The 22,070-nt window shown below is 46.7% G+C and overlaps 1 protein-coding gene across 2 annotated transcripts in view; it reads left to right on the top strand.

The window, feature by feature from the left end:
* LOC129854485 (nuclear factor of activated T-cells, cytoplasmic 3-like) overlaps nt 1-22,070 on the top strand; it is a 104,723-nt gene that overhangs the window by 41,763 nt on the left and 40,890 nt on the right. The window contains exons 3-6 of one of the 2 annotated variants that reach the window (XM_055921569.1): nt 612-774; nt 17,971-18,170; nt 18,810-18,982; nt 20,517-20,657. In XM_055921569.1, the coding sequence (XP_055777544.1) occupies nt 612-774; nt 17,971-18,170; nt 18,810-18,982; nt 20,517-20,657 (677 nt within the window). Of the gene's footprint in view, nt 1-611; nt 775-17,970; nt 18,171-18,785; nt 18,983-20,516; nt 20,658-22,070 lie in introns of both variants that reach the window. The other variant, XM_055921568.1, reaches the window with a different exon arrangement.

The raw sequence follows: 22,070 nt of genomic DNA, 5'->3' as shown, positions 1-22,070 counted from the left end.
AATGTTTCCAGAGGTCATGATTCAGCACAGCCTGTTGTGCTCTCACTTCTTTATATTACCATACATAATGTGTCATTGCATTGGTTCTTCTATGTACTTATTCTCTTTGATTAAGGGCAGTCAAACCTACATTCCAGTAGCATATTTATGTTAAAAGCACAACTTCTTTTCCCTGACCAAATACAATATCGATAGTTGAGTGGTTCTCTATACTAAAATTGACTCATCTTACAAGTAAATGCTCTTAGTTCTCAGAATAGGACATGTGGGTGTGCTGGCCTGGTAGTAGTTTGTAAACAGAGCTACTGTACTGTGCTGCCAAGGCAGGTTTGAATGAATCCAGCCGGCTTAACTAGCTCTAACCTGACCCTGCTAGCTAATATGTTAGACCTACATATCTGATTTATAGAGCCTTTTTGTTATCCATAGGATGATTATGTAGTCACAGCGGCTCACAGGTAATGTCTTCCCCAAAGACAAGAAATGCTAGGTGATATAGGCTATATCTATTTGTTATCCATAGATCACCTAGGTAATGCCTAGGTGATCTGTATCTTGTTGTTATCCAAACCATCAGTACCCTTATTGTCTATGTATCGGTCTGTCCCCAGGACCTCCTCCCTGCCCCCCCTGGACTGGCCCCTGCCCCACCTGTTTGGCCAGTATGAGCTGAAGGTTGAGGTGCACCCCAAGGCCCACCACCGAGCGCACTACGAGACGGAGGGAAGCAGAGGGGCGATTAAAGCTGCATCAGGTGGTCATCCTGTTGTCAAGGTAAGACCATATAGCTTATTGTAGTCTTTCCCCTAGATTGTTTTCCAGACAGGGCTCAACGGCCCCTGGCATCAACATTGTTAAAGCTGATGGACCTTCCTCACTAATTCACTGGCCTAGTACATGGTCAGTGAATAACCCATAGAAATCAGAATAACCAAAACATTCAGTTATTACCAGCTGGTGTAACCAACCTTACCTAATAACTGGCAAAACACAGGTCAAATGGCTCTTTAGGTCATAGTATACATAAGCCTACAAACATTTACAATAGCAAAATCACAAGAATGGCTTCAGATCAAAGTCTACTTTGAAACCGAAGGGAGCAAGGGTCTTTAAATTAAAGATCCATGCAGCCTCTCATTTTAACAATAAATTGTCGAGGTCACCCCCTCTTCTAGGGAGGGTGACATGTTCGATGCCAATATAACGTAAGGACAAAATCGAGTGGTTTGTTTCCAAAAAGTTGGCCGCAAGTGGGTAAGTCGAGTTTTTGCACCAAATGGTGCTACGATACTCAGAGATTCGTACTTTTAATTTGCGCTTTGTTTTACCCACATAATTGTAGGATAAATAACTGCCTTAGTGGAGCACGTGATAACACCTTTGAGTGCGTAAGGTAAACCTTTCTGAATCTAACCTATACCACCAGGGAAACTATCACCTTAGTCATGTAACCATGATGTCGGTGTAGCAACCTGGACGCAGGAAGTAGAACTTAAGAAACTCTGATGTAAACTACAAGAGGTAGTGCAGCTCAGTTCAGTTCTGGAGGTGACCTGCATCTATACTGACAGTGACAGTCTGGAAAAGGGTTCCCGAGTGGTGCAGCGGTCTAAGACACTGCATCTCAATGCAAGAGGCGTCCCTGCAGTACCTGGTTCGAATCCAGGCTGCATCACATCCGGCCGGGATTGGGAGTCCCATAGGGCGGCGCACAATTGGCCCAGCGTCGCCTGTGTTTGGCCGGGGTAGGCCGTCATTGTAAATAAGAATTTGTTCTTAACTGACTAGCTTAGTTAAATAAAGGTTACATTTACAACAACAAAAATAAAAATTTGATTGATAGACCGCCCGTGCCTTGTAGAATCAGGACTGTCACAACATGTAGTACCTCAACTGTCAATTTATACAGCCGTCTAGGTTACGGCAGCCAATGCTAGTGAATTAAAGTATTATGTGTAAGTATTACCAAACAATAACCGCCCCACCCCTCCCTCTGTACAGGTAGAAAGGGTGAGCTGCTGCAGCAGGCACGCCAAGCAGGGCAGGGTACATCATCGCAGTCACCGTGACCGAAGCCCAATTAGTTTGTCTGTCATGTGATACCCCAGAGACTGAGGCAGAGTGAGCCTCAGCCTTACTACTGTACCAGGCCTGGGTTCAAATAGTATTTAAAATATTTCTGTTACTTAACTTGTGCTTGATTGAGCTTGACTAGAGCAGAGAATCCAATAATAATATATGCCATTTAGCAGACGGTTTTATCCAAAGTGACTTACAGTCATGCATGCATACATGGTCCCGTGAATTGAACCCACTACCCTGGCATTACAAGTGCCATGCTCTACCAACTGAGCTACAAAGGACAAGTTCCAAAGGTCCAAACCCTGTCCAACTACATCTCCACTCCAGGCAGGCTCAAGAAAAGGCTCCCAAGTATTTTGAAAGGTTTTGAATACTATTTTATCTGAGGTCTGTTACAGTACCTATGTAGTGCCACATTCCTGACCCAGGGCTCCCGTTCTGTTATCCAGCTGACAAACAGAGCAGAGCCAGGCAGCGGGTGAATATTTTATGCTCAGGGGACAGGGATCCATTGTGTGGTGACTGAAGCGGGGCGGACGGCATCACGGGCCATGACCAGTGGTGTGTAACCCAACAATGCTCCGGCTTGGAGTGTGTGTTTGCATAACCCAACAATAACCCTGCTTATAAGAGCCAGGAGGTGGCTTGTCATTCCAGTCCACTCCCTCAGGATCATCTTTTAGTTGGGGTTTTAATGGAACTATACACTGGTACCCACAGCAACCCCAATGTAATACTCTTCTAATTGAAGTGACCTTTAAGAATGTGGACCAGAGGAAGACCACAGTTTGGTGTCCAGAACCGCTCATTTCTTGAATTTTTCAGTGGGTTTGTCATCATTGGTTATTTTGATGCAAATGTTGTTGACCATTTGTTCCATACAGCATAGTTTCTTAAAAACTATGCCAACTCTCATCTCAGGGCGAGTTTACAGACTGGGTCCTGTTCCTCCATCAGTCAGAGCTAATGCTGAACCATTTCAACTGCAACCTCTCATTCTACCCCACCATGTGTGACGATGCATAATTTAGCTATCAGAATGTTGAACCCGTACGAGCATTGGCTGTGTTTGCCCTCATTCCCAGTCCAGAAGGGAGCTATTTGGCTATAAGATTATTTAATTCCTTTTGTTGTTGTAGTGTTGTATCGCGCCTCGCTTTGTGTGTGGTGTGGTGTGTGTGTGTGTTTGTTATGGGTCACCAGAGCAGTGTAACACTAGGAACATGTGATGATGGATGATATCATCTCTGGTCGGGCAGGTCTAGTGGTGTTGTCCTTGTTTACTAAACAGAACTTCCTCATTGTTTCTCTGTTGACACTCTGTTTCCCACTGTGGGACCAAGAGGCTGTTCTGTTATATTGATACTCTGTTTCATGTCCCCTTTAACACTGTGTGACCAAGAGGCTGTTCTGTTATATTGACACTCCGTTTCATGTCCCCTTTAACACTGTGGGACCAAGAGGCTGTTCTGTTATATTGACACTCTGTTTCATGTCTCCTTTAACACTGTAGGACCAAGAGGCTGTCCTATCATATTTGTTTTCACAGAAACACTGCTGTTTTGGTTACAACCTAAACACCTGCCTTACTGATACAGGCCCAAGACACAATGTGCTGCTAGATTATTTACAGAAAGTCTCAGGTAAGAAGTGCTGATCTTGGTCCAGGTCCCCACCGGTCGAGAAAATCATATTCATTATGAATTCTTTATGTAAAAGACAAAACTGATCCTATATCAGCAGTCGTACTCTGAGTGAATATGCAGTAGGCCCTGGTGAATAGGGGTGAGTCATCAAGGGTCAGTCACTAGGCTAACAACAGACTGACTAACAGCCTTTTCCCTCCAGGTGTTGGTCTGTAACTAAGCCTATAGTCCCTAGCCGTAGGAGGACATTGGTCCCTCAGTGTCTCCAGTGTGTCACTGCATCCTTCTGCTCTGATGGCGCCAGTCTTCCTGTGGGGTCCACTGACTCAGGTGTTGGGACTCGTGATGTCATCAACTGACGCCATGACTGCCATCTGACCGTGGTGTGGGCAGCTTCCTTTTGTGACTGTTGTGTTTGTTTTCTATATCAAGACACACACACACACACTCTCTCACACACACACACACACATACCCCCCCAGATCAAGGAGCTCCTATGTCAACAGAAAAACAAGAGCATGCCACTGGGAAGAGGTCCATGGTAGAGCCCGAGCCCTACCCATGCCCACGACGTGCAGGCTCTACCCTACCCATGCCCACGACATTCAGGCTCTACTCTACCCATGCCCACGACGTTCAGGCTCTACTCTACCCATGCCCACAACATTCAGGCTCTACTCTACCCATGCCCACAACATTCAGGCTCTACTCTACCCATGCCCACCACGTTCAGACTCTACCCTACCCATGTCCACAACATTCAGGCTCTACCCTACCCATGCCCATGACGTTCAGGCTCTACCCTACCCATGCCCATGACATTCAGGCTCTACCCTACCCATGTCCATCACGTTCAGGCTCTACCCTACCCATGTCCACGACGTGCAGGCTCTACCCTACCCATGTCCACGACATTCAGGCTCTACTCTACCCATGTCCATCACGTTCAGGCTCTACCCTACCCATGTCCACGACATTCAGGCTCTACCCTACCCATGTCCACGACGTGCAGGCTCTACCCTACCCATGCCCACGACATTCAGGCTCTACCCTACCCATGTCCACGACGTGCAGGCTCTACCCTACCCATGTCCACGACATTCAGGCTCTACCCTACCCATGTCCACGACGTTCAGGCCGAGCTTGGGCTGCTCATGAGACGTGGTAGAGCTGTTAGCTAGCAACGTTTCGTCACTCTAAACTCCTACCAAAACTTAAGGAATATTATTATTTTCATTGAAATAATCTATCCTGTTGACTTGGACAATGTTCTGGTTTTATATTTTATAAGAAGTTCTGACACCATGTTATGATGGTAAGATATGACTGTACAGAGACACTGCACAGCAGAGCAGGAGGGAGCCCGGCCCGTACCCTGGTTGATGAGAAAGCAGGCCTTAACCTGAAGTACACTGCTCAAAAAAATAAAGGGAACACTTAAACAACACAATGTAACTCCAAGTCAATCACACTTCTGTGAAATCAAACTGTCCACTTAGGAAACAACACTGATTGACAATAAATTTCACATGCTGTTGTGCAAATGGAATAGACAAAAGGTGGAAATTATAGGCAATTAGCAAGACACCCCCAATAAAGGAGTGGTTCTGCAGGTGGTGACCATAGACCACTTCTCTTTTCCTATGCTTCCTGGCTGATGTTTTGGTCACTTTTGAATGCTGGCGGTGCTTTCACTCTAGTGGTAGCATGAGACGGAGTCTACAACCCACACAAGTGGTTCAGGTAGTACAGCTCATCCAGGATGGCACATCAATGCGAGCTGTGGCAAGAAGGTTTGCTGTGTCTGTCAGCGTAGTGTCCAGAGCACGGAGGCGCTACCAGGAGACAGGCCAGTACATCAGGAGACGTGGAGGAGGCCGTAGGAGGGCAACAACCCAGCAGCAGGACCGCTACCTCCGCCTTTGTGCAAGGAGGAGCAGGTGGCGCACTGCCAGAGACCTGCAAAATGACCTCCAGCAGGCCACAAATGTGCATGTGTCTGCTCAAACGGTCAGAAACAGACTCCATGAGGGTGGTATGAGGGCCCGACGTCCACAGGTGGGGGTTGTGCTTACAGCCCAACACCGTGCAGGACGTTTGGCATTTGCCAGAGAACACCAAGATTGGCAAATTCGCCACTGGCGCCCTGTGCTCTTCACAGATGAAAGCAGGTTCACACTAAGCACGTGACAGACGTGACAGAGTCTGGAGACGCCGTGGAGAACGTTCTGCTGCCTGCAACATCCTCCAGCATGACCGATTTGGCGGTGGGTCAGTCATAGTGTGGGGTGGCATTTCCTTGGGGGCCGCACAGCCCTCCATGTGCTCGCCAGAGGTAGCCTGACTGCCATTAGGTACCGAGATGAGATCCTCAGACCCCTTGTGAGACCATATGCTGGTGCGGTTGGCCCTGGGTTCCTCCTAATGCAAGACAATGCTAGACCTCATGTGGCTGGAGTGTGTCAGCAGTTCCTGCAAGAGGAAGGCATTGATGCTATGGACTGGCCCGCCCGTTCCCCAGACCTGAATCCAATTGAGCACATCTGGGACATCATGTCTCGCTCCATCCACCAACGCCACGTTGCACCACAGACTGTCCAGGAGTTGGCGGATGATTTAGTCCAGGTCTGGGAGGAGATCCCTCAGGAGACCATCCGCCACCTCATCAGGAGCATGCCCAGGCGTTGTAGGGAGGTCATACAGGCACGTGGAGGCCACACACACTACTGAGCCTCATTTTGACTTGTTTTAAGGACATTACATCAAAGTTGGATCAGCCTGAAGTGTGGTTTTCCACTTTAATTTTGAATTTTGTGTGACTCCAAATCCAGACCTCCATGGGTTGATAAATTTGATTTCCATTGATATTTTTGTGTGATTGTGTTGTCAGCACATTCAACTATGTAAAGAAAAAAGTATTTAATAAGAATATTTCATTCATTTAGATCTAGGATGTGTTATTTTAGTGTTCCCTTTATTTTTTTGAGCAGTGTATAATGTTGGGGCCCTTCAGACTCGGGTCGAGTATCAGAGCTACTGTAGGTAGCTGTAGCGCAGGGGAGGGGCAGTGGTGTAGTGGACAGTAAAAACAGTTTACTCACCTTTTGCGGAAAAATGCATTGAAAGTACAGGAAGCGTGACTTTTTTCACTGCGACCGGTGATCAGAGTTAACCCAACCAATTTTTTTCTACCACTACAGGAGCAGGACAGGCGGTGGGTGTGCGGACATGGGCATGTAGATGTGTGCATACGTGTCTCCCCCTCAGCCAATCAGTCTACATTATTCATGCTACAGTATCTGCTTCATGCTAATTTTACCAGTCCTGTTCCTGAAGCACTTCCTGGCTTGTCTCCCTATCATCTCTCTATTTGTCTAGACTCTCTGTGACCGAGCCCTGTTTATATGGCAGAAGTCAGCCAGGCTTTGTCTCTTGTTTTCTCTTATCACAGTGGGCCACAGATGCAGTTATAATGGTCGAGGTTGTGTGCCTGAGGCGGGAAGCTGTTAAAATATCCTGGTCCTCCCACCACCTGAAAGGGAAGGGTGGACTTGTCTCTGTTTTCTGTTACTGTTATGATTCATGCTTTTACTGCCGTATGTTGACTTGTTGCAAACCAACGTAGAAGAAAGGCAGCTTTAAAGCATGCCTCTATATAGGACGTGTACTTCACTGATAATGCTGCTCACCTAGTTTGAGCTACAGGGATTTGTTTGCTTGGGGGGCCTCATCTTAAATTAGTGGTTTTTATTTCATCCCCCATATTGTTTAGTAGATTTGAAAGGTCGCTAGCTACAGGGTCTCCTTCCCATAACCCCAAGGGTCACCAGGTTATCAGGCAGGGCAGTGTCATTTACATGAGAGGAACATACAAGACTAACTGATCTTATCCACACTGTGATCAAACGGCCACCGAACTGTTCCCTTGGGCTTACATGCACATACATATCCTACAATAGGTTAATGAGTAGTATAAGGGAAAGTCAAAAATGTAGTCTCCTCAGTCCGTGTCTCCCCCCCCCAAAATAAACCATAGAGTGCAACAGAAAGAAAGCCACGGGTCTGCATGTCATAACAGTCATCTTCTAACTAAAACCTACAGTAGCCAGACAAACAAAAGCAAAACAATGTGACACTGTTTACATGGCACTGTTTGGACAGAGGTGAATCATACCACTGTGTTCTGTGTGGAATGCTGCTTATTCCAGTGGATACCACGCTAGGCTATGCTATGCTAAGCTGTTCTAATGTAAACATAGCCTGGGTTACGCTAGGCTAGGCTAAGCTAGGGCTTCTCCTCCGAGGCTAGCCAAACTGCTGGGCAGGCAGACCATAATTGTCAGGCACACCTGTTGCTAGGAGATAGGTAATTCCAAAGCCTCTGGCTTAACAATCCATGTGCGTATTTAACCAGCCTAATTGTGCGCTTGCTGTTTCGACACAAAGAAAAGGAGATCCACAGTGTTACACAGTTGGGCCATGGATACAGACACACACACACACACACACACACACACACACACACACCACACACCACACACCACACACCACACACCACACACACACACACACACACACGTAGAACTTAGCGTGAAATACCACCCTGCATACCACTGCTGGCTTGCTTCTGAAGCTAAGCAGGGTTGGTCCTGGTCAGTCCCTGGATGGGAGACCAGATGCTGCTGGAAGTGGTATTGGAGGGCCAGTAGGAGGCACTCTTTCCTCTGGTCTAATAAAATATCCCAATGCCCCAGGGCAGTGATTGGGGACACTGCCCTGTGTAGGGTGCCGTCTTTCGGATGGGACGTTAAACGGGTGTCCTGACTCTCTGAGGTCATTAAAGATCCCATGGCACTTATCGTAAGAGTAGGGGTGTTAACCCCGGTGTCCTGGCTAAATTCCCAATCTGGCCCTCAAACCATCATGGTCACCTAATAATCCCCAGTTTACAATTGGCTCATTCATCCCCCTCCTCTCCCCTGTAACTATTCCCCAGGTCGTTGCTGCAAATGAGAACGTGTTCTCAGTCAACTTAGCTGGTAAAATAACGGTAAAATAAATAAATAAATAAAAAAATGCTTAGTTACAAGCCCTTAACTAACAATGCAGTTCGTGAAGACCTAAGAAAATATTTACTAAATACACTAAAGTAAGAAATAATAAGTAACTCAATAAAATAACAATAATGAGGCTATATACAGGGAGTACTGGTACCGAGTCAGTGTGCGGGGGTACAGGTTAGAGGTAACTTGTACATGTAGGTAGGGGTAAAGTGACTATGCATAGATAATAAACAGCAAGTAGCAGCAGTGTAAAAACAATGGGGGGGTGTCAATGCAAATATTCCGGGTGGCCATTTGATGAATTGTTCAGCAGTCTTGGCTTGGGGGTAGAAGCTGTTACGGAGCGTTTTGGTCCTAGACTTGGTGCTCCGGTACCACTTGCCGTGCGGTAGCAGAGAGAACGGTCTATAACTTGTGTGACTGGTGTCTTTGACAATATTTTGGGTCTTCCTCTTCTGTAAACAAAAACACTAAATATAAAATGTTTTATATTGCAGCCCTTGCATTTAGTCTTTAATGTTCAGTCTTTTTAATAACTCTAAATGAGTCCATGGTGTCTGAAAATGGGATTTGAAAGACAAGATGGGCTGAGGCTGTCCAAGAGCGCATTACGTTTCCCTCTCTGGCCACACAGAATGATTTTGATATATCAACAACCCCCTCTCTGACTACCGGTGACTGTGGTTCTATTTCTATACAGCATAACCAGCAGCTTTTGTCACATATAAAGCATGTGGCTTGCTGTGTTGTCACTTTTCTACACCAGTCCCCCTCTGCTCCGCTGTGTGTAGTCTTTATTCCTCTGTGTTGTCACGTTTCTACACCAGTCCCCCTCTGCTCCGCTGTGTGTAGTCTTTATTCCTCTGTGTTGTCACTTTTCTACACCAGTCCCCCTCTGCTCCGCTGTGTGTAGTCTTTATTCCTCTGTGTTGTCACTTTTCTACACCAGTCCCCCTCTGCTCCACTGTGTGTAGTCTTTATTCCTCTGTGTTGTCACTTTTCTACACCAGTCCCCCTCTGCTCCACTGTGTGTAGTCTTTATTCCTCTGTGTTGTCACGTTTCTACACCAGTCCCCCTCTGCTCCGCTGTGTGTGGTCTTTATTCCTCTGTGTTGTCACTTTTCTACACCAGTCCCCCTCTGCTCCGCTGTGTGTAGTCTTTATTCCTCTGTGTTGTCACTTTTCTACACCAGTCCCCCTCTGCTCCACTGTGTGTTGTCTTTATTCCTCTGTGTTGTTGTGGCATGGCTTGTTGACTCTTTCAATAGGCGTGGATGGGTAATAAAGAGGGAGACATGCAACGCTCTGCTCTGCAGTTTGCACTGTGTGAACCGACCGGAGCTGTTGTCCTGCCCCAGGCTCTATTTGATGTAACATGATGTAGTCTGTGAGGCTCCACTCTCATTTGATGTAATCAGGGTTAGTGTGCAGTGAGACGGCAGGGAGAGGGAACTTGGTGGTGGGAGAGAGAGGGGGAGATGTTTATTGTTCATTTTATATTGTTTATTTCACTTTTATTTATTATCTATTTCACTTGCTTTGGCAATGTAACATATGTTTCCCATGCCAATAAAGCGCTTTGAACTAAATTGAGAGAGAGAGAGAGAGAGAGAGGAAGGAAGGAGGAAAAGGGAGAGAGGTGGGATGGTAAAGTGAAGGGGGAAATAGCCTTCAGCTTCAAGCAGAGGGAAGGGGAGAGACATGGGGGGAGGAAGAGAGGGATAGAAAAGGGGAAAGAGTCACCGAGCTTTGAGCAGACCTGCAGAACCATATACTGGCTGAGCATACAGTAGACGTTGCTCTGCTCTGTGTGTGTGTGTGTGTGTATTGACCTTGTTTAAACAAACGGCCAAGCGGCCCCCTGGCTCTCTGGGCCCTGGTGTGCTGGGTACACAGCAGGCCTGTATGTGAACAGGGCTGTGTGTGTGTGTGTGTGTGGGTGGGCCCTAAGCCGTGTCAGAGCAGAGACACCACTGAACGTCATGGGCCAGAAGCCGCCCATGACCTTGACCACCGCTGTTCCCGCTCCAACATCTCTCTCTCTTTCTCTCTCTCACACACACACACCCTCTAAGAGCTGTAGTTTACACCAGTGTGAGAATGCACTCGAATACACATACACACTCATATACACATGCATAGAGCCTTGCCATGGCAACACCAGAGAAACACAGGGAAACAACTTGGCAGAGGCATGCGCCTAAAGAACGTGTTGTGTTACAGTAGAGAGGGTCGGAGCTGAAGGGGGTGAGGAGCGAGGGGAAAGGGGAGGGAGGGAGGGAGGGAGAGGGTTGGAGCTGAAGGGGGTGTGGAGCAAGGGGGAGGGAGGGAGGGAGAGGGTCGGAGCTGAAGGGGGTGTGGAGCGAGGGGAAAGGGGAGGGAGGTAGAGGTTTGGAGCTGAAGAGAGTGTGGAGGAGAGGTGAGGAGCGAGGGAAAGGGGAGGGAGGTAGAGGGTTGGAGCTGAAGGGGGTGTGGAGGAGAGGTGAGGATCGAGGGAAAGGGGAGGGAGGGTGGATTTAGGCATGGTGAAACATGCTGCTCTCACTGTGAATTTTGGCGGGCTACGCTTCTGTTGGTGATACGGCGCCTAGCCCAGACCTAGCCCCAGCCCAACCCAACCCAACCCATCCCTCAACTCTTGTGTTTTTCCTTTTCAAAGGCTGTTTTAAATTTCTCCTTGTTGCTTGTCACCTTCCTCTCTCCGGGCCCTGCCGGCCAGGCTGTTTTCTCTTCTAATACTGGATCAGTGGAACAGATGCCACTGAGAACCAAAATAAGCCTCTCTTTATTTAGACCTGAATCTGTAATCGTATCCAGCAGTTTTTTATTTAGGTAACCTAGCAGGCAGCCTATGTATGTGTTCCAAATGGCATTCTAGTCCCTACATAGCGACCTGCTTTCAACCAGAGCCCTGGTCGAAAGTAGTGCACTTACTGCACTATGTAGGGAATAGGGTGGCTTTTGGATGTAGGGAATATGGTGGCTTTTGGGACGCAGACCTATATCCAGCAGCAGCAGTGCGGTGTGTGTCAGACATGTGACTGGTATTAATGTCAGCAGATTTAATATGACTACTGACTGACGTGATCCATCAGATCTTATTGACCAGCTGGTCCCAGAGGATTTGAGGAGGTTAAAAAAGTGCAGAGACCACCCTCCCGTGGTATTTCACACCAACCATGGATTTGGTGGGGGATGTGAGGCGAGGAATGTGAAACAAGCAGGCAGAGAGTTTGTGTCTCTGTGAGTGTGTATGCATGTGTCTACTCTGCCTGTGTCTACATGTGTGTGTGTGTCTGCGTGTGTCTACTCTGCCTGTGTCTACATGTGTGTGTGTCTGCGTGTGTCTACTCTGCCTGTGTCTACGTGTGTGTGTGTGTGTGTGTGTGTGTGTGTGTGTGTGTGTGTGTGTGTGTGTGTGTGTGTGTGTGTGTGTGTGTGTGTGTGTGTGTGTGTGTGTGTGTGTGTGTGTGTGTGTGTGTGTGTGTGTGTGTGTGTGTGTCTACTCTGCCTGTGTCTACATGTGTGTGTGTGTCTGCATGTGTCTACTCTGCCTGTGTCTACATGTGTGTGTGTGTGTGTGTGTGTGTGTGTGTCTGTGTGTGTGTGTGTGTGTGTGTGTGTGTGTGTGTGCATGTGTCTACTCTGCCTGTGTCTAGTCTGCCTGTGTCTACGTGTCTGCATGTGTCTACTCTGCCTGTGTCTACACGTGTGTGTGTGTGTGTGTGTGTGTGCATGTGTCTAGTCTGCCTGTGTCTACGTGTGTGTGTGTCTGTATTTTTAGCTTATTCGCCCCCGCATGTGTTATGTTTACATAACACTTTACGTATTACAGTATTTGGAAAGGTGTAGCCTTGCTATGATGTTGGGACTGAAAAACGGAAATTGCAAAGAAAATTGTTATTTTGGAAGTAGTTTTAAATGTCAGAGGTTGCTAAATTAGCCTGCTCTGTCTTCTGTTTCTGTTCTGTTTAACCGTGTGGTGTTGACTCACTGGGAGTGCTGATGCAGGGCTTTTTCTACTCTACAGTCAGTTTTACCTGGTGTATTATTTCATTTGGAGCAGCCCACATCTGCTGAGTGTGTTTGATAACATGATGGCTTGCTACCAGACCTGGGCCTCGTGTTATAGACTAGAGACTGAGAGAAACCTTGGTGTAGAAGGTCTTTACAGAAACTTCTACTCCAGACCTGGGCCTTTTGTTATAGACTCTAGAGACTGAGAGAGGCCTTGGTGTAATAGGTCTTTACAGAAACATCTACTCCATACCTGGGCCTCGTGTTATAGACTCTAGAGACTGAGAGAGGCCTTGGTGTAGTAGGTCTTTACAGAAACTTCTACTCCATACCTGGGCCTCGTGTTATAGACTCTAGAGACTGAGAGAGGCCTTGGTGTAGTAGGTCTTTACAGAAACTTCTACTCCATACCTGGGCCTCGTGTTATAGACTCTAGAGGCTGAGAGAGGCCTTGGTGTAGTAGGTCTTTACAGAAACTTCTATTCCATACCTGGACCTCGTGTTATAGACTCTAGAGACTGAGAGAGGCCTTGGTGTAGTGGGTCTTTATAGAAACTTCTACTCCATACCTGGGCCTCGTGTTATAGACTCTAGAGACTGAGAGAGGCCTTGGTGTAGTAAGTCTTTACAGAAACTTCTACTCCAGGATGAACTGCACGTGTTCAAAGTATTTTATGTGATCAGAGTATTTTGTTTAGAGACGCGATAAGCACCTCAGTACGAAACATAGTTTCACAAAACAATAACAATGCTTGATTTCTGACCACGTTTGGTGCTGTAGTGCTCTTCACGTCCCTTCCTCTCTCTCTCTTTCTCCCCCCGCGCTCTCACAGTTTCACACCCACACAGAAACATAAAGTCGCTAAATGCTGTCTGGAACACACATGGTGTGCTGTGAACTGTGAATAAACATTACAACGCCACACACTCACAGATTTACACGCACACACACACTCACAGATTTACACGCACACACACACTCACAGATTTACACGCACACACACACTCACAGATTTACACGCACACACTCAGTCAGTCAGTCAGTCAGTACTCACTTCCATAGTCTGCTTCCATAGTCCGCTTGCCATATCTATACTAGTAATAACAGACCTTAAAGCACCTCATAAAGCCATGCCTACTGACTTTGAGCTTTTTGAAAGTAGAATTAAGGTTTTGTTTACGATCACAGGTAATTGTAATGATAATAATCACTAGTTAGCTATTAGATGTATTTCATGTTGATGGGGTTCTCTAGGGATTGAGGATGACCCCATAATAGGGGTATATTATACAGGAAGTAATGTTTTTTTTTTTTTTTTTTTTTTTTTTTTTTTTTTTTTAAATTTTATCCCCTTTTCTCCCCAATTTTCGTGGTATCCAATCGCTAGTAATTACTATCTTGTCTCATCGCTACAACTCCCGTACGGGCTCGGGAGAGACGAAGGTCGAAAGTCATGCGTCCTCCGAAGCACAACCCAACCAAGCCGCACTGCTTCTTTAACACAGCGCGCCTCCAACCCGGAAGCCAGCCGCACCAATGTGTTGGAGGAAACACCGTGCACCTGGCCCCCTTGGTTAGCACGCACTGCGCCCAGCCCGCCACAGGAGTCGCTGGAGCGCGATGAGACAAGGAAATCCCTACCGGCCAAACCCTCCCTTACCCGGACGACGCTAGCCCAATTGTGCGTCGCCCCACGGACCTCCCGGTCGCGGCCGGCTGCGACAGAGCCTGGGGGCGAACCCAGAGACTCTGGTGGCGCAGTTAGCACTGCGATGCAGTGCTCTAGACCACTGCGCCACCCGGGAGGCCCCCATACAGGAAGTAATGTTGATCGTATAAACAACTTTCAGCACAAATGAAGAGAAGCTTTTTTGACATTTGGAGTTGCAGTCAGAGTCTGCACATCCATTGTCTCAGAGAGTCATTGCACTCTATTTCTTATGAGACTTTACCTTTCTGCTAGACTCACCTGGTTCCCTACAAAGACTAAACCTGTAGGGCCAACATTAATACCACTATAAAGAGTAGTCCTGTAGGGACAACATCAATACCACTATAACAGCTGTGTTTCTGTATTCAGGTAGGGTTAAATCAATGCTACTTCTCCTATTTGCAGATCTAAGAGACCATTATAGTGCACCTCTCTAATCCATTACTAGGCTGGACTGTTCACCAACCCTGTCCGCTCAGCTGGGTGCCAATGTGTTGTGGATGCCACAGGCCCTATCCCTGACTCTGGCCTTGTTTCGACGGGCAAAATGGCACCGCCTCTGAGGCTGATCGCCCGAAGTGTGTGTGTGTGTGTGTGTGTGTGTGTGTGTGTGTGTGTGTGTGTGTGTGTGTGTGTGTGTGTGTGTGTGTGTGTGTGTGTGTGTGTGTGTGTGTGTGTGTGTGTGTGTGTGCGTGCGTGCGTGCGTGCGTGCGTGCGTGCGTGCGTGCGTGCGTGCGTGCGTGCGTGTCACAGTGTGAGACAAGGATGTGACCTCGCACGCTTCGCCCCGGCCGTCCAAAAGCTTCTTAGCGTAGTCAGTGCAGGGTCAGGGAGGAGTCAGATTGTCTCCTAGGTATCAGCCTGTAGCCCGTTGGTCCAACAGGAGCAGGCTTAGAGGGCACACACACTTCCAAGACATTCAGCTAGGAATGATTTTAGAGGGCTTTCCCTGTCCCTTTAAGTTCTATCCTAAGCCTGTGTGTGCCCCTCTGCCAGGTGCTCTTGACTTAACCACCATGTACCATTGTTCTAATGCATACAATAACAAAATGCTTTGGTTTTTGTTCATTAAAGCAGTGGCTGCATTTGATTAGTAAGCACCCAGTAGTTCAGCATGAACAATGCATTGCGGAACTGGAAATTCTAACTGAGACAAATTGTCCAGTACCACATCAACCTGAATTGGAAGTAGGCCTACTGCTCAGCTGTAATGTGTCTGCCGTGTGTTGAAAGGTTAAGAATCAAGAATCAAGTCAAATGGAACAGAACCGGTCTAATCACCCATACTCTAAAGGTCTCCATGTGTTGCTGGTGCTTTCCTAGATGTGCCTGCCTGTATAAATAGGTGGAGCTGCAAAGCAGAGAGGAAAGTGACCTAACCTGGTTGAGTTGAGCCTGGCAGGGCTGCAGTGGCCAGCTGCTGGGCCTGCTTTTACATTTTTTTGCCAGCTACCCTGAAGATGAATTAACCAGCCAGACCAGACCAGCCGGGCCTTGTAACCAGTAACTAGGCTTATGAGGAGCCAGGTCATAATAAACCCTGCCCCCACTCACTCACTCACTCTCACTCACTCACTCACTCACTCACTCACTCACTCACTCACTCACTCACTCACACAGAGGTCAGGGAGAGGGGGTGGGTTAGGGTTCACTGCGTAAACAAAGCCCCTGACCAGCATCGTCTTGCCGACTGTGTGTCCCGGGTACCTCACCTTCCTACCCCTATTCAGAACACTGAGGCTTTATGCTGATTAGAACCCTGCTCCTGCCTTCAGTGTTATAGTAGTAGAGGTCTTTACCACCCTGTATGATACCCAGGGGACTCGTCTTCTCTCAAAGACCACTAAACATAACACATCGTTTCCACTGACTCTGTCTGACCCCAACAGGCCCCCATACCTCTATTTTGACCCCGCTGGGCCCCATCTATGTGTTTTAGTCAGAGAGAAAATAGTCTGAAAATTCAATAAAAACCAATGGAGTGGCTGATAGGATCTCTCCCCCCTAAGTGAGCACACACCACCACAGTCAAGCTTTCAGTTGGAGCTGGAAAGGAAAAGGATGTCCAATAATTGGTTTCAGAGAAAGTAAATATTTTTAAACCTAGCGGCATGTGATTTTTGGTGTTTGGTGTTTTTCTCAGGTACGCTTGTTTCCATCCAGCCCATAATGTCACTGTTTTGGCTGCTGTTGGTCTGTGGACCAACTGCATAATGACAACTCCCACCCTCAAACCCCCCTTCCCCCCCTTTCTTTTCTCTTTTTTTCTCCTTCCACACCTAACCTTTTTCTCTCTTTCCACAAACGGTAACGCCGGTGTGTGACGCAGGGTGGGGAGCAGGGGTAACCCTCCAGCTGCAGTGGAGCCAGGGGTTGGATGTGGCTTGGCTGGGTCGGGGAGGTGGGTACAAGGGAGGTGGTGGGTGGAAGTGGTGGTGGAGGGCCCCTGCCAAGCACAACATTCCTAACAGTAGTGGGATTGTGTTGCCGGTGTTTTCTCTGTCCCTCTGAGGAGTGGATGGAGGGGAGGGCCTCTCACCTGCATGGCAGGCTGGTGGCCATTTTGGCTCCTGAAAGAGCCAAGAAGGAGAGAGCAGCTGCACAGGCTGCCCAGGGCTCAGGCCAAGCTGGCACTGGCACCACAGCTGGATCAGGGTCATAGGCGTTGGTTGGCAATTTCACTGACAGGTTTATTCTAGAACCCTAAACCGCAGCTTCACCAATAAAAGGTGCTTTAAAAGGTGCACGATAGACCACACAGAATGAGTTGAAGATCATATCCGTGGTGACTTGTTTTTCCAAGTTTGCACTCCATTTAGCAAAGTTGTAGCCATTTAGCCATTTTGTTTCCGGTACTGTGGTGCACCAAAGAATGTCTTTCAAGATAGATTTTTTTTTCACTCCCTTTCCATTTCCATTTCTTTCTCCTTTCTCTCTCGTGTTTTGAAAACGTGTCTCCTCGTTTTTTGGCTTGGTCTTTTTGGTTAGCGCCGACTTGTTGGGGATTTGTCTCGGAAAATACTGGGTCTGAGATGGTGGTTCCTCTGGAGAAGGGATTTTGGAGGTAATTGTGCACATGCGGGTTGTGATCCCTGTTAAAACAGAGAGTAGACAAAGGGGGAAATGATAAGGGTCTTTAGTTAGAGAAGGAGAACGTGTGTGTGCGTGAGTTTGTGTGTCTTGACCTGGTTGGAGGCCAAGTAGAGGGATCCAGATGAATCTCCAGAGATCCTTCCAGAAATTCCTGACTGACTGGGTTTTCACTTGAACGTTTGAAGCTGACATTTAGGCTAGACTCCCTCCAGAAATGAGAGAAGTGGGCATTTGGAAGTTAAGGAAATGTGCAGTGTGTCCTGGAAGTGCGATGCTCATATGGACTCTATCTACATACTCATGTTTTTTTGTGTGTTTTTCCTCCCCCCTTCCCTCCATATCTCTGCCTTGTCTCAGCTGATGGGCTACAACGAGAAGCCTGTCAACCTACAGATGTTCATCGGCACGGCAGACGACCGCTACCTCAGACCTCACGCCTTCTACCAGGTGCATCGGATCACTGGGAAAACGGTGGCCACCGCCAGCCAGGAGATCATCATCTCCAGCACCAAAGTTCTCGAGATTCCTCTGCTTCCCGAAAACAATATGTCTGCCAGGTGAGTGTCATGGTCGCTCAAGGATTACATTACTCAGTTGAATTGTGAGCGCTACCTCCTAGCACAGAGGAAGACCTTGAAAGTGTAAAAATAACAGTTTATGATCGAACAGGATCGTAATATCCACAGACAGACACACATACATACATACATACATACATACATACATACATACATACATACATACATACATACATACATACATACATACATACATACATACATACATACACACAGGAGGAATTTTATTTGTCTTAATTCAAACCAACAGGAAGGTTAAGTACAGCAGGAAAATATGAGAATTTCCCACCAAGCAGAATATTATGCTTACAATACACTTTATTCCCTTATTTATGGATCTACATTGACCACAGTATATATTTAGGCTTTTATTTCAAAGGCTCTGGTTTTCCAATATGTTTTGTCTTAGATTTGGTGTTTCCCTCACAGCTGTAGCATTAATAAATCAAATTTACTGCTTTTGCACTTTGTAATTTGACTCAGATGGATATTTTTTCACAATATGATGGCAAAGGTTTATAATGAAATTCATTCAGCCTTCCATTCATCCTAATAAATTGCTTAATTGATACCCAATCGGGGGGTGTTGCTTAGCTCCCCTCCCTATCTCTCTTGCAGTATTGACTGTGCTGGCATCCTGAAGCTGCGGAACTCAGACATTGAGCTGCGGAAGGGGGAGACTGATATCGGGCGGAAGAACACACGTGTGCGAGTGGTGTTTCGTGTTCACATTCCCCAGCCCAATGGGAAGGTTCTCTCTCTACAGGCTGCATCCATCCCCGTGGAGTGTTGTGAGTGTCCAGATCCTGTTCAGATGCACACTCACATACATACATGCAGTTGAAGTCGGAAGTTTATGATGGCACGGCTTTAGAAGCTTCTGATAGGCTAATTGACATAATTTGAGTCAATTGGAGGTGGACCTGTGGATGTATTTCAAGGCCTACCTTCAAACTCAGTGTCTTTTTGCTTGACATCATGGGAAAATCAAAAGAAATCAGCCATGACCTCAGACCTCCACAAGTCTGGTTCATCCTTGGGAGCAATTTCAAAACGCCTGAAGGTACAACGTACATCTGTGCAAACAATAGTACGCAAGTTTAAACACCATGGGACCACGCAGCCGTCATACCACTCAGGAAGGAGATGCGTTCTGTCTCCTAGAGATGAACGTACTTTGGTGCGAAAAGTGCAAATCAATCCCAGATCAACCGCAAAGGACCTTGTGAAGATGCTGGAAGAAACGGGTACAAAAGTATCTATATCCACAGTAAAATGAGTCCTATAACAACATAACCTGAAAGACCGCTCAGCAAGGAAGAAGCCACTGCTGCAAAACTGCCATAAAAAAAAAACAGACTATGGTTTGCAACTGCACACGGGGACAAAGATTGTACTTTTTGGTCTGATGAAACAGAAATAGAACTGTTTGGCCATAATGAATGAAAACGGGGGAGGCTTGCAAGCCGAAGAACACCATCCCAACCGTGAAGCACGGTGGTGGCAGCATCATGTTGTGGGGGTGCTTTGCTGCAGGAGGGACTGATGACCTTCACAAAATAGATAGCATCATGAGGAAGAAAAATGATGTCGATATATCGAAGCAACATTTCAAGACATCAGTCAGGAAGTTAAAGCTTGGTCGCAAATGGGGTCTTCCAAATGGACAGTGACCCCAAGCATACTTCCAAAGTTGTGGCAAAATGGCTTAAGGACAACAAAGTCAAGGTAATTGGAGTGGCCATCACAGAGCCCTGACCTCAATCCTATAGAAAATTTGTGGGTAGACCTGAAAAAGCCTGTGCGAGCAAGGATCCTACAAACCGGACTCAGTTACACCATCTCTGTCAGGAGGAATGGGCCAAAATTCACCCAACTTATTGTGGGAAGCTTGTGGAAGGCTACCCGGAACGTTTGACCCAAGTTAAAGAATTTAAAGGCAATGCTACTAAATACTAATTGAGAGTATGTAAACTTCTGACCCACTGGGAATGTGATGAAGGAGATAAAAGCTGAAATAAATAATTCTCTCTACTATTATTCTGACATTTCACATTCTTAAAATAAAGTGGTGATCCTAACTGACCTAAGGCAGGGAGTTTTTACTAGGATTAAATGTCAGGAATTGTGAAAAACTGAGTTGAAATGTATTTGGCTAAGGTGTATGTAAACTTCCAACTTCAACTGTACATACAGCCCTTTTCTCTTGCTTTACCCCCCCCCCCCCCCCCCCCACTCATCTCTATTTTTCTCTGTCTCGTTCTATCTTTCTCATATGTACATTGCTGCCTATGTAAACCCCTCTCCTCTCCTCTATCCTCCCAGCCCAGCGTTCGGCCCAGGAGCTTCCCCAGGTAGAGAAGGCCAGTCTGACCGGCTGTCTGGTCAGCGGGGGAGAGGAGATGGTCATCACAGGATCCAACTTCTTCCCCGAATCAAAGGTCATATTCCTGGAGAAGGGCCCTGGTAAGAGACTTGTACACACAGCGTCTCACACACGGGGGAAATCCTTAGGGACATCCTTGCTGAGGAATGTGATTGTTTTTCTTGATTATTTGTATTATATTGTATTTGACTTTATTTTGTAAATTGTGTATACAGTATGCAGGGCTCCCTTGTAAAAGAGACGTTGGTCTCGATGGTGTTTCCCTGTTAAAATAATAGTAAAATAAAATATTGTTGACCCACAGGCTGACTCTTAATTCACATGGTCGAACAGTCCAACGGATCAGGAAAGATTATTTTTAGATTGTCCTCTTGCTACAATGGTCTTATATCACATATATACGGTTTGGTTCATCCAAATTAAACAGCTCAGAATATCCACAGTAGCAAATACTCTGTAGTTTGGATCCAGTGAGTTGACCCAAGATCTGGGTTACTTTAGGTACTGTAGCTCCAGCTTAACATAACCATTGTTGTGTAGAAAACAGCGGGAGTGTAAGGACCCTTCTCAACATACTCTAGATAGAACGTCACCATCATCAATCACCTCCACAACACAGAGTTCAAACACGTTCCAATAGCTGATTTACTGACTGCGGAGGAAGAGTCAGACCCAACTAGATAGAAACACCTGGAAAAAGAACAGTCCCATGCCTCCTACAGCCCTGGGGTGCGGTCCACACCATGCTGCTATCCCGCCCACTAGCACTGCTCTACTATTTAAAGCACATCTCTTTTTCTGTCATCCATGGAATGTTACTACTGAGTTATGAGTTATAATACACACATAGAGCAAGAGCCACTAAAAATGGATCTGTCTCTTTTTCTAATCGTCTCTGTCCATCCCAAGAGAAAGATGGGTAGCATATCTGGCTACTGCTACTGACTGACACACAGGTTATCACACACTCACACAGTACAATCTACTGCTTACACCTGACTCCTCAGTCTCTCTCTCTAGTCCTTATCAGTGTTAAAATTTAGCCCTGCCCTGATCTGTTTAGTGTATTAACTTAAGAAGAGAGAGTCTCTGAGTGTGGTCGGTCTTTCTGCTCATACTTTTCCTCTTCATTAATCGCTTGGGTTGAACTTAACTTACTACAACCCACTATTTAGACTCTCCCTCCTTTAACTCTTTCAATAATAAAACACAAGTATGGGCGGGTTCTAGAATTGGAAACTGTGAAAGAGTGACAGCATTCTGTGAACCAGTCCCTGCCTGCCCACCATAGCTTTGTGAAAGAGACCAAACTGAATCAAGTTCAAACACGGAGGAGAGTCAAGGGTGCTGTTACTTATTGACTAAGATACATTATTTTGAGAAATTGAGTGGAAACCTTTACCCTAGGAGTGGAGAGTTTACCCTATGAGTGGAGTGGAGGAAACTTGGGCCCTGCAAACATGATGTGTGTCATCATGGGGGAAAGAGAGAGA

Source organism: Salvelinus fontinalis, chromosome 4 (genome assembly GCF_029448725.1).
Source record: "Salvelinus fontinalis isolate EN_2023a chromosome 4, ASM2944872v1, whole genome shotgun sequence".
Classification (NCBI taxonomy): Eukaryota; Metazoa; Chordata; class Actinopteri; order Salmoniformes; family Salmonidae; genus Salvelinus; species Salvelinus fontinalis.
This window is presented reverse-complemented; position numbering and strand designations above follow the sequence as displayed.